Source organism: Xenopus laevis, chromosome 6L (genome assembly GCF_017654675.1).
Source record: "Xenopus laevis strain J_2021 chromosome 6L, Xenopus_laevis_v10.1, whole genome shotgun sequence".
NCBI lineage: Eukaryota > Metazoa > Chordata > Amphibia > Anura > Pipidae > Xenopus > Xenopus laevis.
The window spans coordinates 158,398,041-158,422,726 of NC_054381.1; the positions used below are offsets into that span (position 1 = coordinate 158,398,041).

The 24,686-nt window shown below is 40.9% G+C and overlaps 1 protein-coding gene across 3 annotated transcripts in view; it reads left to right on the forward strand.

The window, feature by feature from the left end:
• slc45a4.L (solute carrier family 45 member 4 L homeolog) overlaps positions 1–24,686 on the forward strand; it is a 63,602-nt gene that overhangs the window by 30,007 nt on the left and 8,909 nt on the right. For all 3 annotated transcript variants that reach the window (XM_018268288.2, XM_041566661.1, XM_018268290.2), the window contains exon 3: positions 22,541–22,729. In XM_018268288.2, coding sequence (XP_018123777.1) covers positions 22,541–22,729 — 189 coding nt within the window. The remainder of the gene's footprint in view (positions 1–22,540; positions 22,730–24,686) is intronic.

Consider the following 24,686-nt stretch of genomic DNA (forward strand, 5'->3'; position numbering starts at 1 on the left):
AATACATTTTTATTGCTCATTTTCAAACTTTGGCAGATTCCTGGCTAGATATTTGTTGGACAGCCAGATGTTTGGACCCATTACATGAGCCAATAAGCTTCTGAATAAGCTAAAGTGGCTGAGTTTGCACCAAGTATTGGTTAATCTATTGTGCTGGTTATTTTGGGGGGTGGAGGGCATGGGCAGTGGTTAAGGAGCTATGAGGACAGTAAGAATGGTGAGGTAGAAGGAAGTGGGGGTACCACAAAGAGATTAGGGAAGGATCTGCATGGGACAAGGAGACTGATTGGTGATGGAGCTGAAATGAGGGAGTACATAGAGAGCTGTTGGGTCATAGGGATCAGTGGGGGAACTGAATGGAGATTGGGGGAAGAGTTAAGGTGGCCATACACTAACAGTCACTCGTTTGGTGAGGTGGCGGTCACTCTAGGGCCATACAATCGGATTACAATGATGGGAATAGGAGCCATCGGGACAAGGATTGCATAAACTAGCTGATGCAGTCCACGATTGGACAGGAAAATCAAAACTGATTGTCATCGGCCTGTTTTATGGCCAGATACCGACTGGAGAGTCCTGTCGGAAGGCCCCATACACAGGCAGATAAGGTGCCAAATCTATCTAAAGGCCTCGAATCTGCCCATGTCTGGCCACCTTAAAAAAAAAAAAAAAAAAAGGAATGGGTGTACAAGAGCAAGGAGACTAGTTACGTGGGGTGCAGAGACAACCAGGTGGAGATCAGGGAAGGAGCTGGTGATGGGGTTCCAGTAAGTTTCTCCCAGGCCCTGTTATGCACCAGCAAGCTGAGACCTCGGCACAAAATGCGACTGATGTTGGATTGCCCTGGCAGAGTTATTGCTTTGTTTTGTAATACAATACAATATGACATGAATTTGCTATTCTTTGGTTTGGGTTTCTACTAACATTGATTTATGTTCATTTTCACCCTGATCACTTTCATCTTGAGTCCCCCACATGTAACATTACCTTGTGGATTTACCTAATGCTCTGTAAAATAATGTTCTATATATGACTCCTGTAACCATGTTGGTAAATTTGAACGTTTTACTCCAAGTCAAACCACACAAACTGGTATCTCCCAACCACCTCTCCTTTCCAGTTAAAGACTGGGGTGTCTGCCGTCTGGCCCAATTAGACATATTTCTTTTATTACAGTCACTAAACCTGGAATGCCAAGGCCAGCAAGGCTTTATCAGCAGTGCCCAAATCATCGTCAGTTCATGTCTTTTTAATCTCAATATCCCATTAGTGATAGCAAGTGATCTGAACCTGGCACATCTCTCACTTGTCATGTTAATAAATGACAGTGCTTAGTCACTGGGAACAAAACTGGGACCAGATACTGAGAGAGAATTTGCTCTGCAATTTTATCACTGAGATTCTGCCATCCCTGGCACAGTTTTGTTCCCAGTGACTAAGCACTGTCATTTATTAACATGACAAGTGAGAGATGTGCCAGGTTCAGATCACTTGCTATCACTGATGGGATATTGTGATTAAAATTACATGAACTGCCGATGATTTGGTCACTGGCACTGAATAAGCTGTCATTAAATAATAATGCTTGTATCTGTGTCTGAAATGTGTAATGGTTGTCAATGTAGTACAATTTGATGAAACGTGAATCATTTTTAAGTGCATAGTTATTTGCTTTCTGTTATAGTCTCAACTCATCCTAAATGCACTGCAAGCAACAGTACTGCCCTGGTTATGGCTAAGATTCTAGCTATCTGTATAACAGAACATTCTGTCCCAGTGGCTGCACAGATCCTATCTGATCCCCATTGTAAGCAGCAGTCCTGTCCTGCTTTATGGCAGCTGAGATTCTAGCTATCTGTATAACAGAACATTCTGTCCCAGTGGCTGCACAGATCCTATCTGATCCCCATTGTAAGCAGCAGTCCTGTCCTGCTTTATGGCAGCTGAGATTCTATCTATCTGTATAACAGGGCATTCTGTCTCGGTTGCTGCACAGATCCTATCTGATCCCCATTGTAAGGAGCAGTCCTGTGACTGTCCTGCTTTATGGCTGAAATTCTAGCTATCTGTATAACAGAGCATTCTGTCCCAGTGGCTGCACAGATCCTATCTGATCCCCATTGTAAGCAGCAGTCCTGTCCTGCTTTATGGCTGAGAGGACATATAACATTAGACCCCTCTCCCCAATATAACAATCTTACCGCCCTATGACCGGCCTGAATAGGGCACAGCTTTTATTACGTAATAGAATTTGTGCAATTGTATTACACAATCAGTCCCACCCTATGAATGTTGGGTGGCATTGCTTTATGATGACTCTCTTGGATCAAGAGTGGATTGCAACAGAGCACCTGTATTGTGACTCAGTAAGTGGCATCTAAACACTGGAATGATCTGTCTCTCTGCCACTTATTTACCTTCTAACACGAGTCACCAGGGACGGTGTGAGCAAAATCATCTGAGCGTCTGGAATTTTCCACTGCAAAACCTCTTCTCTCTTATCAAAGCCTTAATATAGAGTCTAATAACACAAGATATGAGCTGGGAACCCAACGAGAGAGCAGCTAAATAATTCAGTTGTCCGTATGGAGCAGGGAGAGTTATTTTGAGGCGCAGACAAAACAGTTAAGAGATTAAAGAAACTTGACAAACTGGTGTCCTGTGTATTTACCCTGTAGCTGCCAAAGACACATGGATGGTAAATATGGCTGGTAAATCCCATGTGGGGGAAAGGGCATTGAGAATATTCTAAAATGTTGCTTTAGGTAGGATCATTTGCCCTCCAGCCTCCAATTGCATTACAAGGGGATTCTTGTGCGCACATTGAGAGAGGCCACATCCCATTGTATATCTCCCAACATTGGTGTTATCAAAAGAAAGACAAATTAGAGCAGCACACATGCAGCCAGTTATACTGAGGCAATATATTCAGACTCCACCCACTTTTCCAAAATGTTCTGCCCCTTTTCAGGTCATGGCTGTTGTACTGTCGTGAACAAAACAAGACCTTTGGCAGGTACGCTATATCCCTAAACACTCTCTGAATTTAGCCCAACTGATATGTGGCTGAGCCCCAACAAAATCAGTTGATGAAGTCATTATTTTGGCCTTTACATAAGCCTCTTAACTAGATTTTTGCACATGATGCCTACAGGGAACACTAAGGTGCTGTTCCGTTTTTAAATTGACCCCTAGCAGCATGGTGCGAAGGGGCTCCCCCTTAACATAGTAATTTCTTGAAGCTATCTAATGTATCTGACTTATATTTGTCATGGAGAGAAATGCACAACTTCACAGGGAGATTATTGCATGATCCATATATATATAGATATATATATAATTTCTAGTAATCATATCCTCCTTAACTGCCTATTTTCCTGTATAACAAATCCCAACTTGGCCAGCCTTTCCCCATAACTGATCCCTTCCATTCCTTTTATCAGCTTAGTCGCTCTTCTCTGTACTTTCTCTATTTCATTACTGTCCCTTATATATTTATATATAGTGATCATATCCCCTTATATATATATTTATAGTGATTATATCCCCTTATATATTTATATATAGTGATCATATCCCCTTATATATTTATATATAGTGATCATATCCCCTTATATATTTATATATAGTGATCATATCCCCTTATATATTTATATATAGTGATCATATCCCCTTATATATTTATATATAGTGATCATATCCCCTTATATATTTATATATAGTGATCATATCCCCTTATTTATTTATATATAGTGATCATATCCCCCTTATATATTTATATATAGTGATCATATCCCCTTATATATTTATATATAGTGATCATATCCCCTTATATATTTATAGTGATCATATCCCCCTTATATATTTATATATAGTGATCATATCCCCCTTATATATTTATATATAGTGATCATATCCCCTTATATATGTATATATAGTGATCATATCCCCCTTAACTATCTTTTCTCCAGTGTAACCAATCCCAACTTGTCTTTCCCCAGAACTGATCCCTTCCATTCCCTTTATCAGTAAGTTTATTTAGCCACAAGTACTCCCAGCACCTTCTCCATCGTGGACTTGCCTTACACAGTCGCATTAAGGGCACAAGTTGCTGCAGATGTTTAAATCCATTTAAATCCCAGGTGCCTAATATTACCTTTATTAACAATGAATCTGCCACTTAGCCGCCCAGAGTGCCAGTTTGTCTAGATCCCACTTCAAGGTGCTGCATCTTGGATGGAATTTATTGGGCTGCATAGTTCTTGTTAGTAAGGCGTGAGCCATTGGAACCACATAAATGAGTTGTCCGGCATTTAGTGACCACAACAATTTCTATTTAGGAAACACTGGAACAAATGTGTGTGTGACATTAGTCTAAGGACTTCCTTGGCAGCCAGTTCTCCCGCCGCTCATATGTTCCCTGCCTGGTTTCTGCACTCAGCTGCCTCACATCTTGCCATTTTGTAAATACACAAAGGTCAGTTAAGGTTTGTGCAGGACCTTGTCTGTATCGATATGAACGTTTTTTTAACTCTAGCCCACAAGAAAATATGTTCTGCTTCAGTAGAGGGCCACCGATAACAAGAGTCTTCTCCTCCTCTACCTCAGTCTGGGGCCACAGGGACACCCTGATGTATAAAGCAGTTTATATGAGGTGTTACATGAGGTATTTTGCCTTCTTAAGTTACACAAATATAATAATTATGTGTAAGTGGATGGAGCTTGTGGCAAGTAGTTTATGTGAGGGGTGCCTCTTATCTAGGTGGGTTTCACCTCACAGATAAATTTATACCATGTGACACACACACACATAGAATGATGGGTAAGTGGGTGGGGCTTGTAACACGCAGTTTATCTGAGGTGTTTTCTTTATATTGAGATGTGTTTTGCTTTCACTGATTCATTTACATCACATGAATCATGAGGAAAACGCTGTTACAGCAGGAGACCGAGCCAAATACTGAGTTTATACCCTGTTGAAGCAGAATGATATATGAGGGATTAGCAAAGGATTGTGGGAATCAGAGTTCCACCTCAGGTATAAATATCAGTGTGCCAGACAGTATTGGGAAATGGTTTTATGTGTTCAACCCCTTCCCTGTCGGCTATCACTGCTGAATGAGGAATTCTGTGGCTGGCGGAGTCGCTTACCATGTGCAAAACAAGTATCACATTTCAGCAGCTAAGAGCTGTGTGAGAACAGCAGGGTAACACACAGGTCTCTGCACAAGATGGCCGCCCTGATGATAAGCTTGTATGAGGTGCAGAGCTTAAAAGGACTCATTTAATGGGAAGAGAAATCACATGGCTTTTGTGAGAGCACTTGAAAAGGGAGTTGGATCTCCCAAAAAAACATTAAAGACACATCTGGGAGCTCAGCAGCTCCGCTAAATAGTATTTAAGGAATACAGGGAGTTTTGGTTTAGCAGCAGTTGGCTGGACGTTCTGGACAGAGAGGCGGGTGAAATAATTTTAAAATCCTTATTAAAGGTTAAGTAAAGGCCCAGTCGGAGTGTAACTTATTTTGCTTGTATTAAGACATGTGTGGCTACTGTCTATGGAGGTGAAGTGCAGCCCTCAACCTCACTCTTCTAGTGCGGCCCTCCTGCTTTTTGCTTAGGGAGAAGGAAACATAACAATCCTGTGTATCACCACGTCCCCTGGATACCACTGCACATATGCACTACAGAGACTGCACAGCAGCAATAAACCCAGACACAAACTGAGCTGTCCAGGTGTCGCTTCCCCTTTACGGGAGATGTATAAATATTATGTTTCTTGGCAGATCAATGGATGAGAGACCTGAGGTAATGTCATAAGAGACAATGTTTGCGGTCTGATAACTAGTTGGATTTATTAGTAACCTGCTGATGAAATGCAACTACCTGATTGCTCACTGTGCATTACTAGACTCGGTGCAAACATTGTGTTTCTTTTTACATTACACTTAAAGGCACATTGTCAGTCCCCCGTAAGCGGCCATCACAATTTTAGCCCCACCCACTGCTTTTGTGTTGTAGTCATGAAGAGAGGTGCAGTTTACTTTTAAAAGTTCCTGTGTTCCTGTACATCACTTGTCACACGGCAAAGGCCTTAACCAATCAATATCTTTATTATGTCACATTGTTGGACGGGTATTGTGTACCATTTGGGTTAAATTTATAACTCTGGGTTAATCATACTTTGTACCACTGCGTGTAGGGTTGCCACCTGGCCGGTATTTTACTGGTCTGACCGGTAAAAATGATCAGCACTCACAGGTCTTATATACAAAAATCATTTATTGTAGAACTATGGACTCCGTCCATAGTTCTACAATAAATGATTTTTTATAAGACCTGTGAGTGCTGATCCCTCTTCTGTTTTTGTACTGAACCTATGCTGATCGTGCACCCAGGCGTTTATATCACTTTGTTTCGTGAGTGCCGACATCCCGATATATATACCTGGCTTGCAACATTTAGATATAATATATATATATATATATATTATCTGCATCACAGCTGAAAAGCATATCTGACAACATTTTTTATTTAAAGCTTGAGGCAATTTATGATGTGCCATGGAGAAACAGCATAGGCCTACGTTATGTCCTTTATTTGCCTAAAATAAAGTTCTTTTGGCAAGCCTGTCTGTGGGATCTGTGAGCGCCTGTTGTTTCTCCTTGGTGTGATTCCTGCACCTTGAGTTGTAGGTCTGGGGACTGGGCATCCAGACCCCACATGGCAACTGGTAAGATTGTCTACTTGTGTGTCTATTTACCAAAAGTTATTTGTATGTGTTGCTTGGTAGCCCTTAAAATATAAGAAACACCCACAACCCACTATTTTACTAGCCTTGCTAGATGTGTCTTTATACATTGGATTGGGACAGATAGTGGAGCTAGAGCTTCATTTACCATTGTTTGTGCAACAGGTAGGAGCAAGAAATTGCCCCTTAAAGGGTTGGTTCACCTTTGAAGGAGAAGGAAAGGCATCCTGCACTTGGGGGTGCCAAGTGTTAGGCATCCCCAAGTGATTGTATTGACTTACCTGAAACCCCTGGCCGGTGCTCCTATAAGCAGAAAACTGCACCTGCCCGGGGTTATACCAGTGAGCACCACGGAGATATCCTCTTCCGGCTTCTTCTTTCTTCAAATTTCCCGGGGCAAACGCATGCCCAGTTGAACTAAATATCCGACTTTTTAGTTAAACTTCAGCTTTTCGTTCTACTGCGCAGCAGCGAGAAGAAAGCAGAAGACGGAAGAGAAGTGCTCACTGGTATAATCCCGGGCCGGTGCAGTTTTCTGCTGATAGGAGCACCAGCCCGTGGTGTCAGGTAAGTCAATACAATCACAAGTACAAGATGCCTTTCCTTCTCCTTTAAGTTACCTTTTAGTATGTTATAGAATGGTCATTATTAAACTACTTTTCAATTGGTCTTCATTATTTATTCTTTATAGTTTTTTAATTATTTGCCTTCTGCCTTTTTGCAGCTTTCAAATGGGGGGGGCCCTGAGCCAACCAAAACACATGCTCTGTAAGGCTTCAAATATATTGTTAGTGCTACTTTTTATTACTCGTCTTTCTTTTCAGGCCTCTCCTATTCATATTCCAGTCTCTTATTCAAATCTGTGCATGGTTTCTAGGGTAATTTGGGCCCTAGCAACCAGACTGCTGAAATTGCTTCTGCTGAATAAAAAGCTAAATCACTCAAAAACCATAAATAATAAAAAAGCTAAATCAATTGCAAAATGTCTCAGAATATCACTCTCTACAACATACTAAATGCTAACACAAAGGTGAACAACTCCTTTAATGAGACCTGTACACAAGTGGTGTTTCTGGTGTTTCTGGTGCCCATTTAGCTGAATTCTTTTTGGCACCGTTGCAAAAGACAACACTAATGAATAGTTTATGAAGGTGATCAATACATCTTATTGATAAAGTAAATGTTACCAATTAATGTATCGCTTTAGTAAATGGAGGCTCGCTAATAAACCATTACAGACTGTGCTCTAATTTTTATATGTAAATGCCTGGGAGAACTACGTGATCGGAATAAACACCATTAAAACAATTCTCTCCAACCTGCGGATATTCTATAATTGTTGCGTCCCATTAAACTAGTGTATCTTTGTGATTCAGACTCCCACGCTGCTACTTCCAGGAGTCAAACCAAGATTTTCACTTTGACACAAATTGTTGCGAGGAGCCGGCGATAGAATCGTTCACACGTGACCCAAGATTTTTCCACCGTACCCCGTGACCCGACTCAATACTCACACTTAATCCGACACAGTCAGCATTTCCTGTGAACCACAAGTTGCGCTGCTCTCACTATTGTTTAGACCCTGTTTCACCGAAGGGAAAAAAAAATAAAAAGGAATTATTTACTACAAGCGGTGTCCTGTTTGTTTAGAACTGCCTGGGAAATGCCAGGCTGAGAGGGTCTCAGTAGGAACGAGGACCGGCTCAGCGACCCGACGGCTGTTTTTGTTTTTTTTCTCGTAGTCGGAAGTTCCATTTCACGGCAGGTAAACAAGGTCGAAGCTGCCAGTAAACGTCCCAGAATGATCTGTGATAAGCCCTGAAATAATAGCGTTTCCTTAGGAATGTTGTCAACAGAATCTGAAATAAAGCTGTTTTGGTCTCTCCTGTTTGGAAGCGGTTCCTGTTTCCCACTCACAAATCAATGGATTTACGTGGATATATAAAGTTTTTTTCCCCCCAAAGTGACCTGGAATGGATTTGGGGCCTCAGTCATTTCCATCACGAGAATTATAAACCGGGATTGTTGTAGAACAGAATATCTTATAGGCAATGAATAAATCATTAACAACAAAAATAAGTCTAATGTTTCATTACAGAGGATCTTCTCCCAAAAACTTTGCAGAACAAAAGAAAATATCATTGTAAGCATCTTCTCCCAATATACATTCATGAAATATTTTAAGTGGTTCTATAGTTTCACGTGTGGGACCTGTTACCCAGAATGCTCGGGACCTGGGGGTTTCCGGATAAGGGGTCTTTCCGTAATTTGGATCTTCATACGTAATAGTAATTCTACTAAAAGTATTAATTAGATCTTGGTTTTCATCAAATACAAGGTACTGTTTTATTAATACAGAGAAAAAGGAAATCATTTTTTAAAACTTGGATTATTTGAATAAAATGGAGTCAATGGGAGATGGCCTTCCTGTGATTCTGAGCTTTCTGGATAATGGGATGCAGCATAATGTATCCAATACCTGTATTTCATCACTTCCACATATTTATAAAGCGACAGCATTTTTAACACAGTTTAAATACAGGTATGGGACCTGTTATTCAGAATGCACGGGATCTAGGGCTTTTCAGATAATGGTTCTTTCTGTAATTTGGATCTACGTACCTTAGGTCTAGTAAAAAATCTAAACATGAATTAAACCCAGTTTCAGTGTACTGCTGGCAATAAGGCTTAATTATATCTTAGTTAGGATCAAATACAAGCTACTGTTTTATTATTACTCAGAAAAAGGAAATCATTTTTTTAAAAAAGTGATATTATCTGATTAAAATGGAGTCTATGGGAGATGGCCTTTCTGTAATTCAGAGTTTTCTGGATAACAGGCTTCCAGATAACTGATTGCATACCTGTATTTGTTAATGCAATTGCTATTGAGAGCAGTGTCTGTCTGTCCATTTCTGTTCTCTCTACAGCCAGTTCAATGTAGCAGGAGCCAGCTGATTGACAGACCCAAAGGAGAACTGGATTTTGCTATATTGTTCTAAGGGTCAGACCCAGAGAACGGCTAAGGATAAACAGAGGCTGCTTTCAATAGCAATTATATCTAATTCAAGCTGTACTGTTAAAGGCAATATGGCAGCTCCTGCCCACAGGTATAAATACAAATATCCAGAGAAGGATTGTTCTGGACACACAATAAGCTATACCCTCATACTGTACTGTCTAAGGGAATCAATATGGCACCTCCCTCCTCCCATATGTATAAATACAAATATACAGAGAAGGAATGTTCTGGGCACACAATAAGCTATACCCTCATACTGTACTGTCTAAGGGAATCAATATGGCACCTCCCTCCTCCCATATGTATAAATACAAATATACAGAGAAGGAATGTTCTGGGCACACAATAAGCTATACCCTCATACTGTACTGTCTAAGGGAATCAATATGGCACCTCCTCCTCCCATATGTATAAATACAAATATACAGAGAAGGAATGTTCTGGGCACACAATAAGCTGTACCCTCATACTGTACTGTCTAAGGGAATCAATATGGCACCTCCTCCCATTCACTCTGAGAAATCCACACTCGCAGGGCTTAAAATTAAAAAAAATATTTTATTGCAGAACTAAAGACTGACGTTTTGGCCAAACCCAAGGCCTTTCTCAAAGTGCCAAATCTACAATGTACATGTCTTAAATCTACTTACTGGCATGAAAACAGCCCTCTAATCAATGATGTCATACTTAGGGATGGGCGTATTTGACCCGTTTCGTTTCGCCAAAAATTTCGATTGTGCCGCCATACAAGTCTATGGGTGTCATTTCCATGGCGAAACAAGGTGAAAAAATTCGCCCATCCCTAGTCATACTAGAGCGACTATTTAAAATATACAACATATACACCTATCAATTTTAAATACATACCCACAGGGTGGAACATGGGGCGTAGCCTACTTCATGCCAGTAAATGGGGTGCCCAATTGTGTCCATTTGTTGCACTTTGCCCACTGCCTTCTTTTAAGTAAATAACCCCTATTGACACTCACACAAAGACCATAACTAGAAGATACTGAGCTCTCACAACAAAATCTTTTAGGGCCCTCTTATAAACGTAAACCGAAACTTGCATTCTTGATAGTTACACCCCTTGCTTAGATTATTATCATCTGCACCATGTGAACTTGACCTTGTCCTTTGAAACTTTTCTGCCGTTCCCACTTCTTGGAGAGTGGAGTTCCAGCAATTCCAAGAACAGCAGTGTGTTTTCTAGGAAAGGAGAAGGGGCAGATAGAGCAGCACCCTTTTGCCCCTAGGGCTGGAATGTGCTTTCTCTGCACCCTGGGCTGTGTGTTTCTAATGGACAGGGGTCAGCCCCTTCCAGTTAATGACTTTGATGTACAATGGGAAGGGGGGTCAGCATAGAACACAAGAAGGTATAGGGCACTCAGGAACCAACATGCAGATCAGGCCAAAAAGGTGTTTGTTAAAAAATAGAAAAAATCTTTAGGGCTCTTACACACAGCCGTTTTGGCCTACGCTCCCCTGCGTTCCGTTCAGGTGAAGGGGAGCACAGTAGTAGACGCAATCGATTATTTTGAAGGGGGCTGTACTCATACAGACGCGTGTATGTGCCGAACGCAGGTGAAATGCAAAATGGTGCATTCCACCTGCGTTTGCCACTTACATGCATCTGTATGATGCAGCCCCCTTCAAAATAATTGACTGCGTCTACTCCTGCGCTCCCCTGCGGCTGAACGGAAGAAAGTGCAACGCAGGCAAAAACAGACTTGTGTAAGCGCCCTTATTTAAGCATTTCGTGTCCATCTGACACTAAGGACTCTTATTGACGAGCGGTTGTAGCTGCCGTCCCCTGCATTCCGTTTTTCTGCGTTCAGCTGCAGGGGAGCGCAGGAATAGACGCATTACATTTTTTCCAATGGGGCTGTACTCACACAGGCGCGTGTAGGCGCCGAACGCAGGAAAAATGCAGCATGTTGCATCTCAACCTGCGTTCGGCGCCTACACGCGCCTGTGTGAGTACAGCCCCATTGGAAAAAACGCAATGCGTCTATTCCTGCGCTCCCCCGGGGGCTGAACGCAGAAAAACGGAACGCAGGGGAGCGCAGCTACAACCGCTCGTCAGTAAGAGCCCTTAATCATAAGCCTTAACCAGTTCAATACAATGCCAGTATTTAAGAAGCCAAGTACCAATGGGAAAAAACGCCAAAGATTTTTAAAGGGACCAAACACCTTAATGAAAAATGTTATAAAACCAACATTTTCAAAAAATAATCGAAAAATAATAGTCCAGATATCAAGATAAAGAAGTTGTTGAATGCATCATAGAGTAGATATCAGAATCATATTAAATATGAAAAAACGGTTACAAACTAATGTAATATCAAACAATTTTATCGTTACGTAATGTCAGACATGTAAGAGACAAATTTCGAATCAACGCAATGTAATAGGTAAAATGGGAATTATATGAAGTAGAATAGTAAAGTCAATGGAATAGTAGAATAGTAAATACAATAGAACCTAAGTGAAATCCATAGATAAAGCAGAGATTGATTCGTTTAGTGGTAATAACTAGGGATGCACCGAATCCACTTTTTTGGATTCGGCCGAACCCCCGAATCCTTTGTGAAAGATTCGGCCGAATACCGAACCGAACCCTAATTTGCATATGCAAATTAGGGGTGGGAAGGGGAAAACATTTTTTACTTCCTTGTTTTGTGACAAAAAGTCAGGTGATTTCTCTCCCCACCCCTAATTTACATATGCAAATTAGGATTCGGATTCGGTTCGGCCAGGCAGAAGGATTCGGCCGAATCCGAATTCTGCTTAAAAAGGCCGAATCCTGACCAAATCCCGAACCGAATCCTGGATTTGGTGCATCCCTAGTAATAACAGGATACATAGAAATCTGAATTCATTTCTTTAGGTGGGTCAGACCTTTCCATCAGCTGTTTAGGATTCCTAAGTGAGTGCGCAATGCAGCCCCTATAACCTCACGCACCTGCCCCTATTTTCAGGTAATGACTGTTTTTGTTCAGTCTAGTCAATCAGTGTCATTCTATAAGGAATGTAACAAGACCAGCATCCGCATTTAGTGCAAGAGAAGAGAACTGTCCTCCACACAAGCAATGGGTTCCCTATATCACTTTTAACAATAATACGTTTTCTGTATGAATATTTGACGGTTATCGGGCTCCTGTTGGTTGTCCCTTGACATGATGTCACTGCGGCTTTAAATAAAGGTCCCTTTATGCTGCTTTGTATAGGGAATGGCTGGAAACGTTATTTTGACTTTTGCAGTAGAGGCGCACTGGGTGATTGTCATTATTGGAGGCCGGCCAGGGCCTTGTAGTGAGAGGTTAGCGGCGCTCATGTTACTGATTAAAAACCAACTCAACAGACGGTCGGTTCCTGTGTAAATAAAGGAAACCCTGGAGCAGCTGGTGTGGCTTAAGCTTCTAAATATCCATTTATCTGGCTGCGTTGTTGTTACAGCACTCTTGTTAATTATTCAAGGGCTCTTACACACGGCCATTTTTGTCTGTGCCCCCCTGCGTTGTGCTTTCTTCCGCAGGGGAGCGCAGGAGTAGACGCAGTCAATTATTTAGAAGGGGGCTGTACTCACACAGACGCATGTATGCGCCGAATGCAGGTGAAATGCAACATGCTGCGTCCCAACCTGCGTTTGGCGCTTGCATGCGTCTGTGTGAGTACAGCAGTATGCAGGATTTAGCTGATGTGATGATCTAGTAAATGGCTACAAAGTGACACTTGTGTAGGGTGACAGTTGTGCCCCTGATCCCGCTTTTCACCCTTTGTTCAGCGTCGGCTGTTTTTCTCCCGTGTTTGCATGTTGTTTATTGCTAAACAAATCCGAATTGTGATAGTGACACCTGCAGGTAAAGTGCCTACATTTGTTCCGCAGCCATGCAAAACATGAATGTCACCTGGGGCACCGTGTAAAGACAGAGTGTGATTGCTCACAACATTCCTTTTCGGCAGGATTCACTTTATGGAAATAGGCAAAAAAATAGGGCAAAAAAAATCTCAGCATAATGTCACAATGGGAAATGTTTTAGCAGGGATTTTAAAGGACCAGTAACATCAAAAAATGAAATTGTTTTAAAGTAATAAATATGTAATGCAGTATTGCCCTGCACTAGTAAAACTGCTGTTTTTGCTTCAGAAACACTACTATTGTTTATATTAATAAGCTGCTGTGTAGCCATGGGGGCAGCCATTCAAGCACAGGATACACAGTAGATAACAGATAAGTACTACTATAGTTTATATAAATAAGCTGCTGTGCAGCCATGGGGGCAGCCATTCAAGCACAGGATACACAGTAGATAACAGATAAGTACTGCTATAGTTTATATAAACAAGCTGCTGTGTAGCCATGGGGGAACCCATTCAAGCACAGGATACACAGTAGATAACAGATAAGTACTACTATTGTTTATATTAATAAGCTGCTGTGTAGCCATGGGGGCAGCCATTCAAGCACAGGATACACAGTAGATAACAGATAAATCCTATTATAGTTTATATAAATAAGCTGCTGTGTAGCCATGGGGGCAGCCATTCAAGCACAGGATACCCAGTAGATAACAGATAAGTACTACTATAGTTTATATAAACAAGCTGCTGTGTAGCCATGGGGGCAGCCATTCAAGCACAGGATACACAGTAGATAACAGATAAGTACTACTATTGTTTATATTAATAAGCTGCTGTGTAGCCATGGGGGCAGCCATTCAAGCACAGGATACCCAGTAGATAACAAATAAGTACTACTATAGTTTATATAAACAAGCTGCTGTGTAGCCATGGGGGCAGCCATTCAAGCACAGGATACACAGTAGATAACAGATAAGTACTACTATAGTTTATATAAATAAGCTGCTGTGTAGCCATGGGGGCAGCAGTTCAAAGGAGAAAAGGCTCAGGTTACACAGCAGATAAGACCTGTAGAACATAATGGTGTTATCTGTTATACACTATTTAACCCGTGCCATATAGCTTTTTCTCAATTTCCGTCATTGCTACACAGCAGCTTGTTTATATGAACTATAGTTGTGTTTCTGAAGCAAACACATCAGTTTTACCAGTGCAGCACAACAATACATTATATTTTCATTACTTTAAAAGACTTTAATTTCTTGGTGTTACTGTTCCTTTAAAAACACCACATCACACCAATAAATCATAAATAGGTCATCTCATTCTGTAAAAGTTACTGCTGTCACTTACCTGAGCTTATGGATCGACTCAGTATATATACAAAAAATAAAACTCACACTACAAGGCTGATTAGTAATTAATTCAGATTCACATTACATGGCATAAAAATCAGTGAAGTCTGCATCAAAATTGATTCGTAATCAGCTTCTATTACACATGACCTGACTTTGATGATTTCCCCTAAGCTTAGCTTCTCGGCAGCAGCCCTGAGCCCACTGAGCATGTGCAGTGCCACTGACTCACAAAAGAGGCCTAACCAGATCCAATATGGGGAGCGGCTGGGGGCAACTTTGAAGGCCTGGATCATTATTGTTATAAAGCTGCTGAACCTTTGGGCTGTACAGTAAGTTCAGTATATAAATTAAAGCATTTATCACCATATTCATTTTAAGGCTTTTGTTCTCCTTTAAATACTGCCAGTAAGGCTTTCAACATCTGCTGAAGTGTGAGAATGGAATTGTTTATTAAATATGTTCCTTGTTGCAGCGACAAGTTCTCAGCCTTATTTAGCCTTTAAACATTCTGCAGTTGTCATCTCTCCTGGCTAATTTATTTCTGTTTGGAACAATAGGGGCTCTGTAAAGGCAAAGCTGCGCCCAGAGTTTATTTATTGCCGTGCTGACACAGGCTGGGTAGTAGGTTAAAACAACACAAAGCAATCTGGCCAAGGCTGGGATAATGTATTCTTACTGCATAGAGATTTCTATTATTCTTTTACTCTAATTGTGAATATTCTGATGTTCTGATTGGCTGCTGGCTGTTTTAACACTATGAACATTCTAATGTTCTTATTGGCTGCAGTTTGGTCTAGTTCTGTGCACATTTCAATGCATTTGATTGGCTACAGCTTGATCCAGTTTTGTGAACATTCTAATGTTCTGATTGTCTATGGTCTGGTCTAGTTTTATGAACATTTTAATGTTTTGATTGGCTGCAAGTTGTTTTAACTCTATGAACAACCTACTGCTCTGCATACCATTTGGACTAGTTCTGTGAATGTTCTCTTGTTCTGTTCACTTTTAGAATGATATAGCAATATTCTGAGACAATTTGCAGTTGGTTTTCAATTTTTATTATTTGTGTTTTTTTTATTATTTAGCTTTTTATTCAGCAGCTCTCCAGTTTGCAGTTTCAGCAATCTGTTGCTAGGGTCCAAATTACCCTAGCAACCATGCATTGATTTGAATAAGGGACTGAAATATAAATAGGAGAGGCCTGAACAGAAAGATGAGTAATACAAAGTAGCAATAACAATACATTTATAGCCTTACAAAGCATGTTTTTTTAGACGACCCCCATTTGAAAGCTGCAGCAGAAGAAGGCAAACAATTCAACTATAAAAAATAAATACAGACCAATCAAAAAGTTAAAGGGGTTGTTCACCTTTGAGATAACTGTTAGTATGATGTAGATAGTGATATTCTGAGACAATTTACAATTGGTTTTCATTCTTTATTATGTGGTTTTTGCGTTATTTAGTTTTTTATTCACCAGCTCTTCAATCTTGCATCTCAACCAAACTGGTAACTAGCGTCCAAATTCCCCTAGCAACCATGCATTGATTTAAATAAGAGACTGGAATATGAACAGGAGAGGCCTGAATAGAAGGATCAGTAATAAAAAGTAACAATAACAATACATTTGTAGATTTACAGAGCATTTGTTTTTTAGAAGGGAGTCAGCGACACCCATTTGAAAGCTGCAAAGTGTCAGAAAAAAGGCAAATAATTATAAAACTAAAAAAAAATAATGAAAACCAATTGAAAAATTGCTTAGAATAGGCCATTCTATAACATAATAAACTTTACCTTAAAGGTGAATCACTCCATTGACACACCATAGTCCTGTCAAATTTCACCCCATAACGCCACCCCTTTATGTCACTGCCTGCCCCCCACCTGCTGGTAAAATATTTTCAGAAAGGTGGCGAGCCTAGTCATTACAAATACTAAATGGGACTTGGAGCCATAAGTTCTCCTTTAAATGAGAGTCTCAAGGGTTTGTGTGGTTTAATTGAAATAAAAGCTTCATTTGCCAGTGAGCGTGTGCCGACGGTGTTTAGAAAGTGGGATTAGAACTACTAAAGCAAATAAGACAGATAAGGAAGAGCAAGCAAATAGAACCATTAGGTAATAACTGCTCGTTGTGTAAGTAAATATATGGGATAAGTTTATGGTCTATATAAGGGATAGAATGTATGAAGGTAGAACTCAAATAATGAAAGATCATGTAATTCAAACAAGCTTTCCATTATGTATTGATGAAATATTGGCTGTATATAGGTTGGCATTGTCCACTTACCTGCCTTGCTCCCGACCCATTCAGCAATCTATTGCCTGTGCACTGGGCCAAATTGACAGGATTAGGTTGGTGAGTGTATGGTAAGCTTTACTTACAGAGAGACTGACGGATACAAACACAGACTGACAGACACATCAGACATACTTAGTAGTGATGTGCAAGCCGGCCCGATACCCATGGAACCCGCGGGTTGAGACTTCCGGCTTCCTGTTTTATAGACTGGCGCCTGCCCTGCCCCTTTTGTGACTTCATCGGCGGGGTGGGTCTATAAATGGTGGGGGGTAGGCGGGTGTAGGTCGAGGTTTTCTCGACCTGCACATCACTAATACTTGGCATAAACACATACACTGGCACACATGCTCATGCACACAGACATATATATAAAGCCCAGCCATTGGACACCCACACATTGAATTGTGCATAGAGACATATCCACATCCTCTCCCACCCAATGTCACTTAGATGCAGGACCGCCATCAGAAATCACAGGGCCCCATACGACAAAATTTCCTGGGCCCCTTGGGCTGCGCCCACTGCAAGCCCCACCTACAGGTCCGCCCTCGCCACCCCACAGGTCCGCCCCCCACCACACAGTAAAAAAAACAAAAAAATTTTGGTGGCTAGGGTTCCCACATGTTAATAAAAAATAAAAAGATATTGGTGGTCAGGGCCCCCCATAATAAACATTTGTGACCACACACCCCCATTAAAAAATATTGGTGGCTAGGACCCCACATTGGGGGGCCAAAATTGGTGGCCAGGCCCCCCCCCCACATTATAAGAAAATTGGTGGCCAGGGCCCCTTAAACGTCCATGCCTTGCTGAAGTCAGCAACTCTCAGAAAGATGGGGGGCCCGGATAATCAAGTAAGTGTGGCATGCCCAGGCCCCCTACAACTCTCCCCCCCTGTCCCCCCCTGATGGCTGCCCTGCTTAGATGTATGAGCTAATGATGTGGCAGGTCTTGTTCTATTACAAATAAGAGTCAATTTTCTCACCCCCTCATCTCTCCTTGCTCCTGCCTCCTAAATATCTTATATTATATAGCCCAGCTGCAGGGGATTGCTGCAATTGCCTCATTGTATTTGTTAGTGATGCACAGACAGCAACTCCGTGTTTGGCTTGGGTGAAGGTCAAATTGGACTAGTAAAGGTGGGCATACATGGGCAGATTAAAGCTGCCAATATCGGTCCTTAGACTGATTCGGCAGCTTATCTGTCCATGTGTTGGTGGCTCCCGACGTGTACTCCCAATCAATATCAGGCCTAAAATTGGGCAGATATCGATTGGTCAAGTGATTTTTTTGTACTATCCAGGACCGCATTGGCTAGTTGATGCGGTCCTGCGACCCGTCGGAGCCCATTCTGATTGTAATCTGATCGTTCAGCCCCAGGGCCAAATGTTCAGCCATTAGTGGGCATATCGGGTTAAGATTCGCTCATTCGGTGACCTTGCCAAACGAGCGGACCTTATAGTGAGTGTATGGCCACCTTTATCCTTGTAATTCAGCTGGGCTACAGGTCCCTCGTTACTAATCCCCAATGGGAGCCAATCAGAGAGAAAAAATACGGACCCTTAAAGGGGTGGATCACCTTTAAGTTAATGTTCAGTATGATAGAGAATGGCCAGTTCTAAGCAACTTTTTAATTGTGTCATTATAGTTTTTTAATGATTTGCCTTTTTTCTTATGACTTGTTCCAGCTTTCAAAATGTGGGTCACTGACCCCATCTCAAAACAAATGCTCTGTAAGGCTACAAATGTATTGTTATTGCTACTTTTTATTTCTCATCTTTCTATTCAGGCCCTGTTTATATTTCAATATCTTATTCAAATCAGTGCGTGGTTGCTATGGTAAATTGGACCCTAGCAACCAGATTGCTGGAATTGCAAACTGGAGAGATGCTGAAAAACGTAAAAAAGCCACAAATAATAAAGAATGAAAAACAATTGCAAATTGTCTCAGAATGTCACTCATAATACTAACAGTTAATTTAAAGGTAAGAACCCCTTTCAGTCCCATCTCAACTTTAGGCTGAGATGGTTTAGGGTTTGGTGCTGGACCCATGCATCCCTAGACAAATCTACCTGAGGCTTCACCTCACTGCTAAAAGGAATCACTGCACTGTTGCAATATAAACATTTGTTTCTAACATTGTGATTGAATATAAATTAAATTTTGCAGAAATAAAGATGCCCATGGTAAAATAAGCCAGACATTTAAAGGGACACTCTCAGCATTATTTAAAGAGTTTCTTAGTTCGCAGAACCAGTATTTACCTTAATGATAAATCTAAATAGTTGCAGTCAGTGGTCCCAAAGTAACCCTTGCAGCTGTACTGTGGTGTGTTGCATATAGGCCCCCCCCCCCGGTGACACCTTTCTAGCAATTAGCTCCAGATTGCCCAAATCTATTGGAGAGCAGGCAGTTACCCAAAAATAACAGAACAGGGACCTGATATACACCACGGTGAACACATTTTGGGTTGGTCAGCCTCGGCAATAAATAGAAGTAGAAAATGATCGCGTGATGGGTATTTTTGGATCAGTCGTCGCCTGTATGCAACTAGAAGGTGTCAAGACTATTATCAGGGCAGTCTGGAGGTTGTATGTGTGCTGACTTTAACAACTTAACTCCTAGGAAAAACACTGTGTTCAGATTTAAAGGGCATGTATTGTAAACACAAGGGGTTTGCTATAGCTGATTTTAGAAAATACAAGTTGCTGTGTTTTTCTTGCCCTTTACTCAGCCGGTGGTGTTTTGCTCGGTACAGGCTGCCTGTGAATCGTCTCGTATTGACAGAGTTAGAGTGCGGCTGTATTTAATCACGCCAGGTGATCCTTTTATGATAATTTCCCTGTGAATAAGGGAGCGCCCTGCACTGTTTCCTTACATTGAGATAAATTACATCCCCGCTCCCCTTTATTTATTTTTGTGCTGGCCCTAGAGAAACCTCTGCCAGTTCTTAGGGGTGGCATAGAATTCTGTGCTGTTCTTGACATAAAGCGATTTCAATTATGGATATTTATATTGGGAACTGACATATGGCTACATTGCACTGGCTTCTTTGCTTGCAGGAGGATTAAGTGCCCTACGAGGGCTGGCCAGTACTGTTCTAGGTCCTCAAACTTGTATCTGTTGGTTTCATTTTGTATTTAAATCAAGGAGCAACCCTTGGGGGAGTCAATGACCCTCATAGCAGCAGTTCTGCTGCCCCTTCAGTGGCTTTGCTAAATATCAATTTAAATAATGACCCCCCTCTTAACCATGCCTTAAACATAAAGTAGCTTAATTGCAGTTCTGAATTCCCCAGGTCAGAAGCCTTCTAAGAAATGCTCAGTATAGCTCCTCCTTTTCAAAGCAAGCTAGTGTGTAGCTATCCAGGGAAGCAAATTAAATATTGATTCCATGAAATGCATTACTGGTTAATAGAAATATTACTGCAGTATTAATGGGCCATTGTACATAGCCATGATTGGTAAAATTACAATCTAGTTACATAAGAAGAAAGAAACAATCGTTCTGTGAATTAATATATATTTATGTATCCATCATTTCTAGAATACATAATGGCTAAGCAGCCTTACAAATTGGGGTTATTGCTATGGGCCCTGAACATATCAAGTTTCATGGTAGGAAGAATGGTGTTGGCAACAGGTCATGATAGAGTAGGACAAGATGGTGACAGTTGCTTATTATAGAGATAGTAGGCCAAGATAGCGACAGTTGCTCATGAGGTAGACAGTAGTTTATAATGACAATAGCTGGTGATGGAGACAGTAGCTCATGATGGAGACAGTAGCTTATAATAGAGTTAGTAGCTGGTGATAGAGACAGTAGCTCATGATGGAGACAGATTATAATGGAGACAGTAGCTCATGATGGGGACAGTAGCTTATGGTGGAGATTTTAGTTTATAATGGATACAGTAGGTTATGATGGAGACAATAGTTTATAATAGCGTTAGTAGTTGGTGATAGAGATGGTAGCTCTTGATGGAGACCGCTTATAATGGAGACAGTAGCTTATGATGGAGATACTAGTTTATAATGAAGACAGTAGCTTTTGATGGAGACAGTAGCTTATGATGGAGAAAGCTTATAATGGAAACAGTAACTCATGATGGAGACAGTAGCTCATGATCGAGACAGTAGCTTATAAGGGAGACAGTAGCTCATGATGGGGACAGTAACTTATGATAGAGAGTAATTTATAGTGGAGACAGTAGCTTATGATGGAGACAGTAGCTCATGATGGGGACAGTAGCTCATGATAGGGACAGTAGCTCATGATGGGGACAGTAGCTTATGATAGAGAGTAGTTTATAGTGGAGACAGTAGCTTATGATGGAGACAGAAGCTCATGATGGAGACAGAAGCTCATGATGGAGACAGTAGCTTATGATGGAGACAGTAGCTTATGATGAAGACAGTATCTTATAATAGAGACAGTAGCTTATAATGGAGACAGTAGCTTATAATGGAGACAGTAGCTCATAATGGAGACAGTAGCTCATAATGGAGACAGTAACTCATGATGGGGACAGTAGCTTATGATGGAGAGTAGTTTATAGTGGAGACAGTAGCTTATGAAGGAGACAGTAGCTTATGAAGGAGACAGTAGCTTGTGATAGAGATAGTAGTTTATGATGGAGATAGTAGTTTATAATCCAGATAGTAGCTTATTATGGAGACAGTAGCTCATGTTGGAGATAGTAACTCATGATGGAGACAGTAGCTTATAGTGAAGATAGTAGCTCATGCCTGAGAAAGTAGTTCATGATGAAGACAGTAGTTTATAATGGAGACAGTAGCTTATGATGGAGATAGTAGCTCATTATGGAGACAGTTGCTCATGATGGAGACAGTAGCTTATAATGGAGACAGTAGCTCATGATGGAGACAGTAGTTTTTAATGGAGACAGTAGCTCATGATAGAGACAGTAGCTTATGATGGATATAGTGACTCGTGATGGAGATAGTTGCTGGTGATGTACATAGTAGGACAAGATAAGTGAAAGTAACACGTCATGTGTTGGCAAACTTGTTGCTTTGCTTTTGGTATCTTGGTTGGGATTGCTAAGAGGTTGTACTTGAGCAGCTGGAGGGCCATTGGTTGGACAGTCTTGTTTTATATACCCGGCTAGTTATACATAACTAGCCTGGGGCCCCACAACATCTAAAGACAGTATTACTCATGACCAGACAGTCATGTTACATGAACTGGCTACTCACTATTGACTTGCTGCCTCTCTGTTTTAGGTCTTCCTGAGCAATACTACAGCCTAACATGGTTCCTGAGCCCCATTCTTGGCTTGATATTCACTCCCATCATTGGCTCTGCTAGTGACCGCTGCACACTGAGATGGGGCCGCAGGCGTCCTTTCATTCTCGCTCTGTGTGTTGGAGTTCTCCTGGGAGTTGCACTTTTCCTCAATGGTTCTGTTATTGGTGAGTACAAAGACTCGTCTCTTCATGGACTCAGAGACTCATTTTAACTGAAAGTCATGTGGTCAATAACTGTTCATTTTTATTGTTCTGCCAAAGGAATCTTAAAGAAATACTGTCATCCCTTTATCAGTGACCGGTGTGTAGACCTGACACTGGTCCATACTTGACTGGCTGCAGCTTGGCCTCAAGCCTCTTTTAGCCCATTGGCTACAACATATGACTTGACACTGCCCAATTGTTTTGGCTTATATGCACCCAGTAAGAGGAAACAGTATCCTGGCCATAAGTTCTAGATATCTTTAAAGGGATTGTGTCATGATTTTTATGATGTAGTTATTATTTCTAAATTACACTTACACTGCAAATAATTCACTCAACAATGAAAATGTCATTCCTGAACCAGCAAGTGTATTTAGTTGTAATATTGGTGTGTAGGTGCATCTCAGGTCATTTTGCCTGGTCATGTGCTTTCAGAAAGAGCCAGCACTTTAGGATGGAACTGCTTTCTGGCAGCCTGTTGTTTCTCCTACTCAATGTAACTGAATGTGTCTCAGTGGGACCTGGATTTTACTATTGAGTGTTGTTCTTAGATCTACCAGGCAGCTGTTATCTTGTGTTAGGGAGCTGCTATCTGGTTACCTTCATATTGTTCTGTTAGGCTGCTGGGGGGTGGGGGGGGGTTGATATCAGTCCATCTTGCAGTACAGCAGTAAATAGTGACTGAAGTTTATCAGAGCACAAGTCAAATGACTGGGGGCAACTGGGAAACTGACAATATGTCTAGCCCCATGTCAGATTTCAAAAATAAATATAAAAATTCTGTTTGCTCTTTTGAGAAATGGATTTCAGTGCAGAATTCTGCTGGAGCAGCACTATTAACTGATGTGTTTTAAAAAAAAAAATTTTTTCCCATGACAGTATCCCTTTAAATTATCACCAGCAGTAGAAAGTGTAGGCGAGGCGGTATAGGACGCACATAGTATACCACCTATGGATTTATATGGTAGGGTTGTAAGTGTTTTTTTTAAATTATTTTGTTTAAGCTCAACTGCATGTATGTAAATACTTGTTCACTTGTTCAAACATCACTGTATCAGTAACAGTTATTTTCTGAGTAAACCTAACCCCAACGCCCTGCATAGCAGCAAAGGACATTGTTTCATTAGAAAGATCACTACAGAAACACTAAGAGCGTGCTACATGCATAATAACTATAGGGGAAGTCATTTATCTCTTAAAGGGGAACTATAGCAAAAATGAAAATTGAATATAAGCTTCAGCATACTGATATAAGAAACTTTCTAAATACAATCAATTAACAATTCGGTACGGTTTCTGAGATAATCAAATTTATCTTCACTATTCCTCTCTCAGCATCTGTTTCTCTTCATTCTGTCTTCATGCAGCAGTTGGTTGTCAGATATTCACTGACAGTTAGATCCCATATATCTTATAGGGGGGCTCCTTTTGCCTAGAAGATGTATTAGAGCTCACTCAAATAATTTGGCTGAATCCAAATCCTTCTGAAAAAGGCCGAATCCTGGATTTGGTGCATCCCTACTTTTTACGACTCTTCTTTCTATTCAGGCCTCTCCTATTCATATTCCAGTCTCTTATTCATATCAGTGCATGGTTTCTAGGGTCATTTGGACCCTAGCAACCAGATTGCTTAATTTGTAAACTGGAGAAGCTGCTGAATAAAAAGCTTATCAACTAAAATAATAAAAAATGAAAACCAATTGCAAATTGTCTTACAATATCACTCCTTTATCAAGACATGTGATGTCCTCTGTGTGTGTATATATATATATATTTCAAAATGGGGCATTTGGAGTTCATAATATCTCTTTATTTAATTGCTTTATACACATTATTTCCCATTGGGACAAAAATGCACATTGTTTCTTACTATTAACCTCTTGCTCATGATTTCTTTAAAGTCTTTCCCAAATTGTGT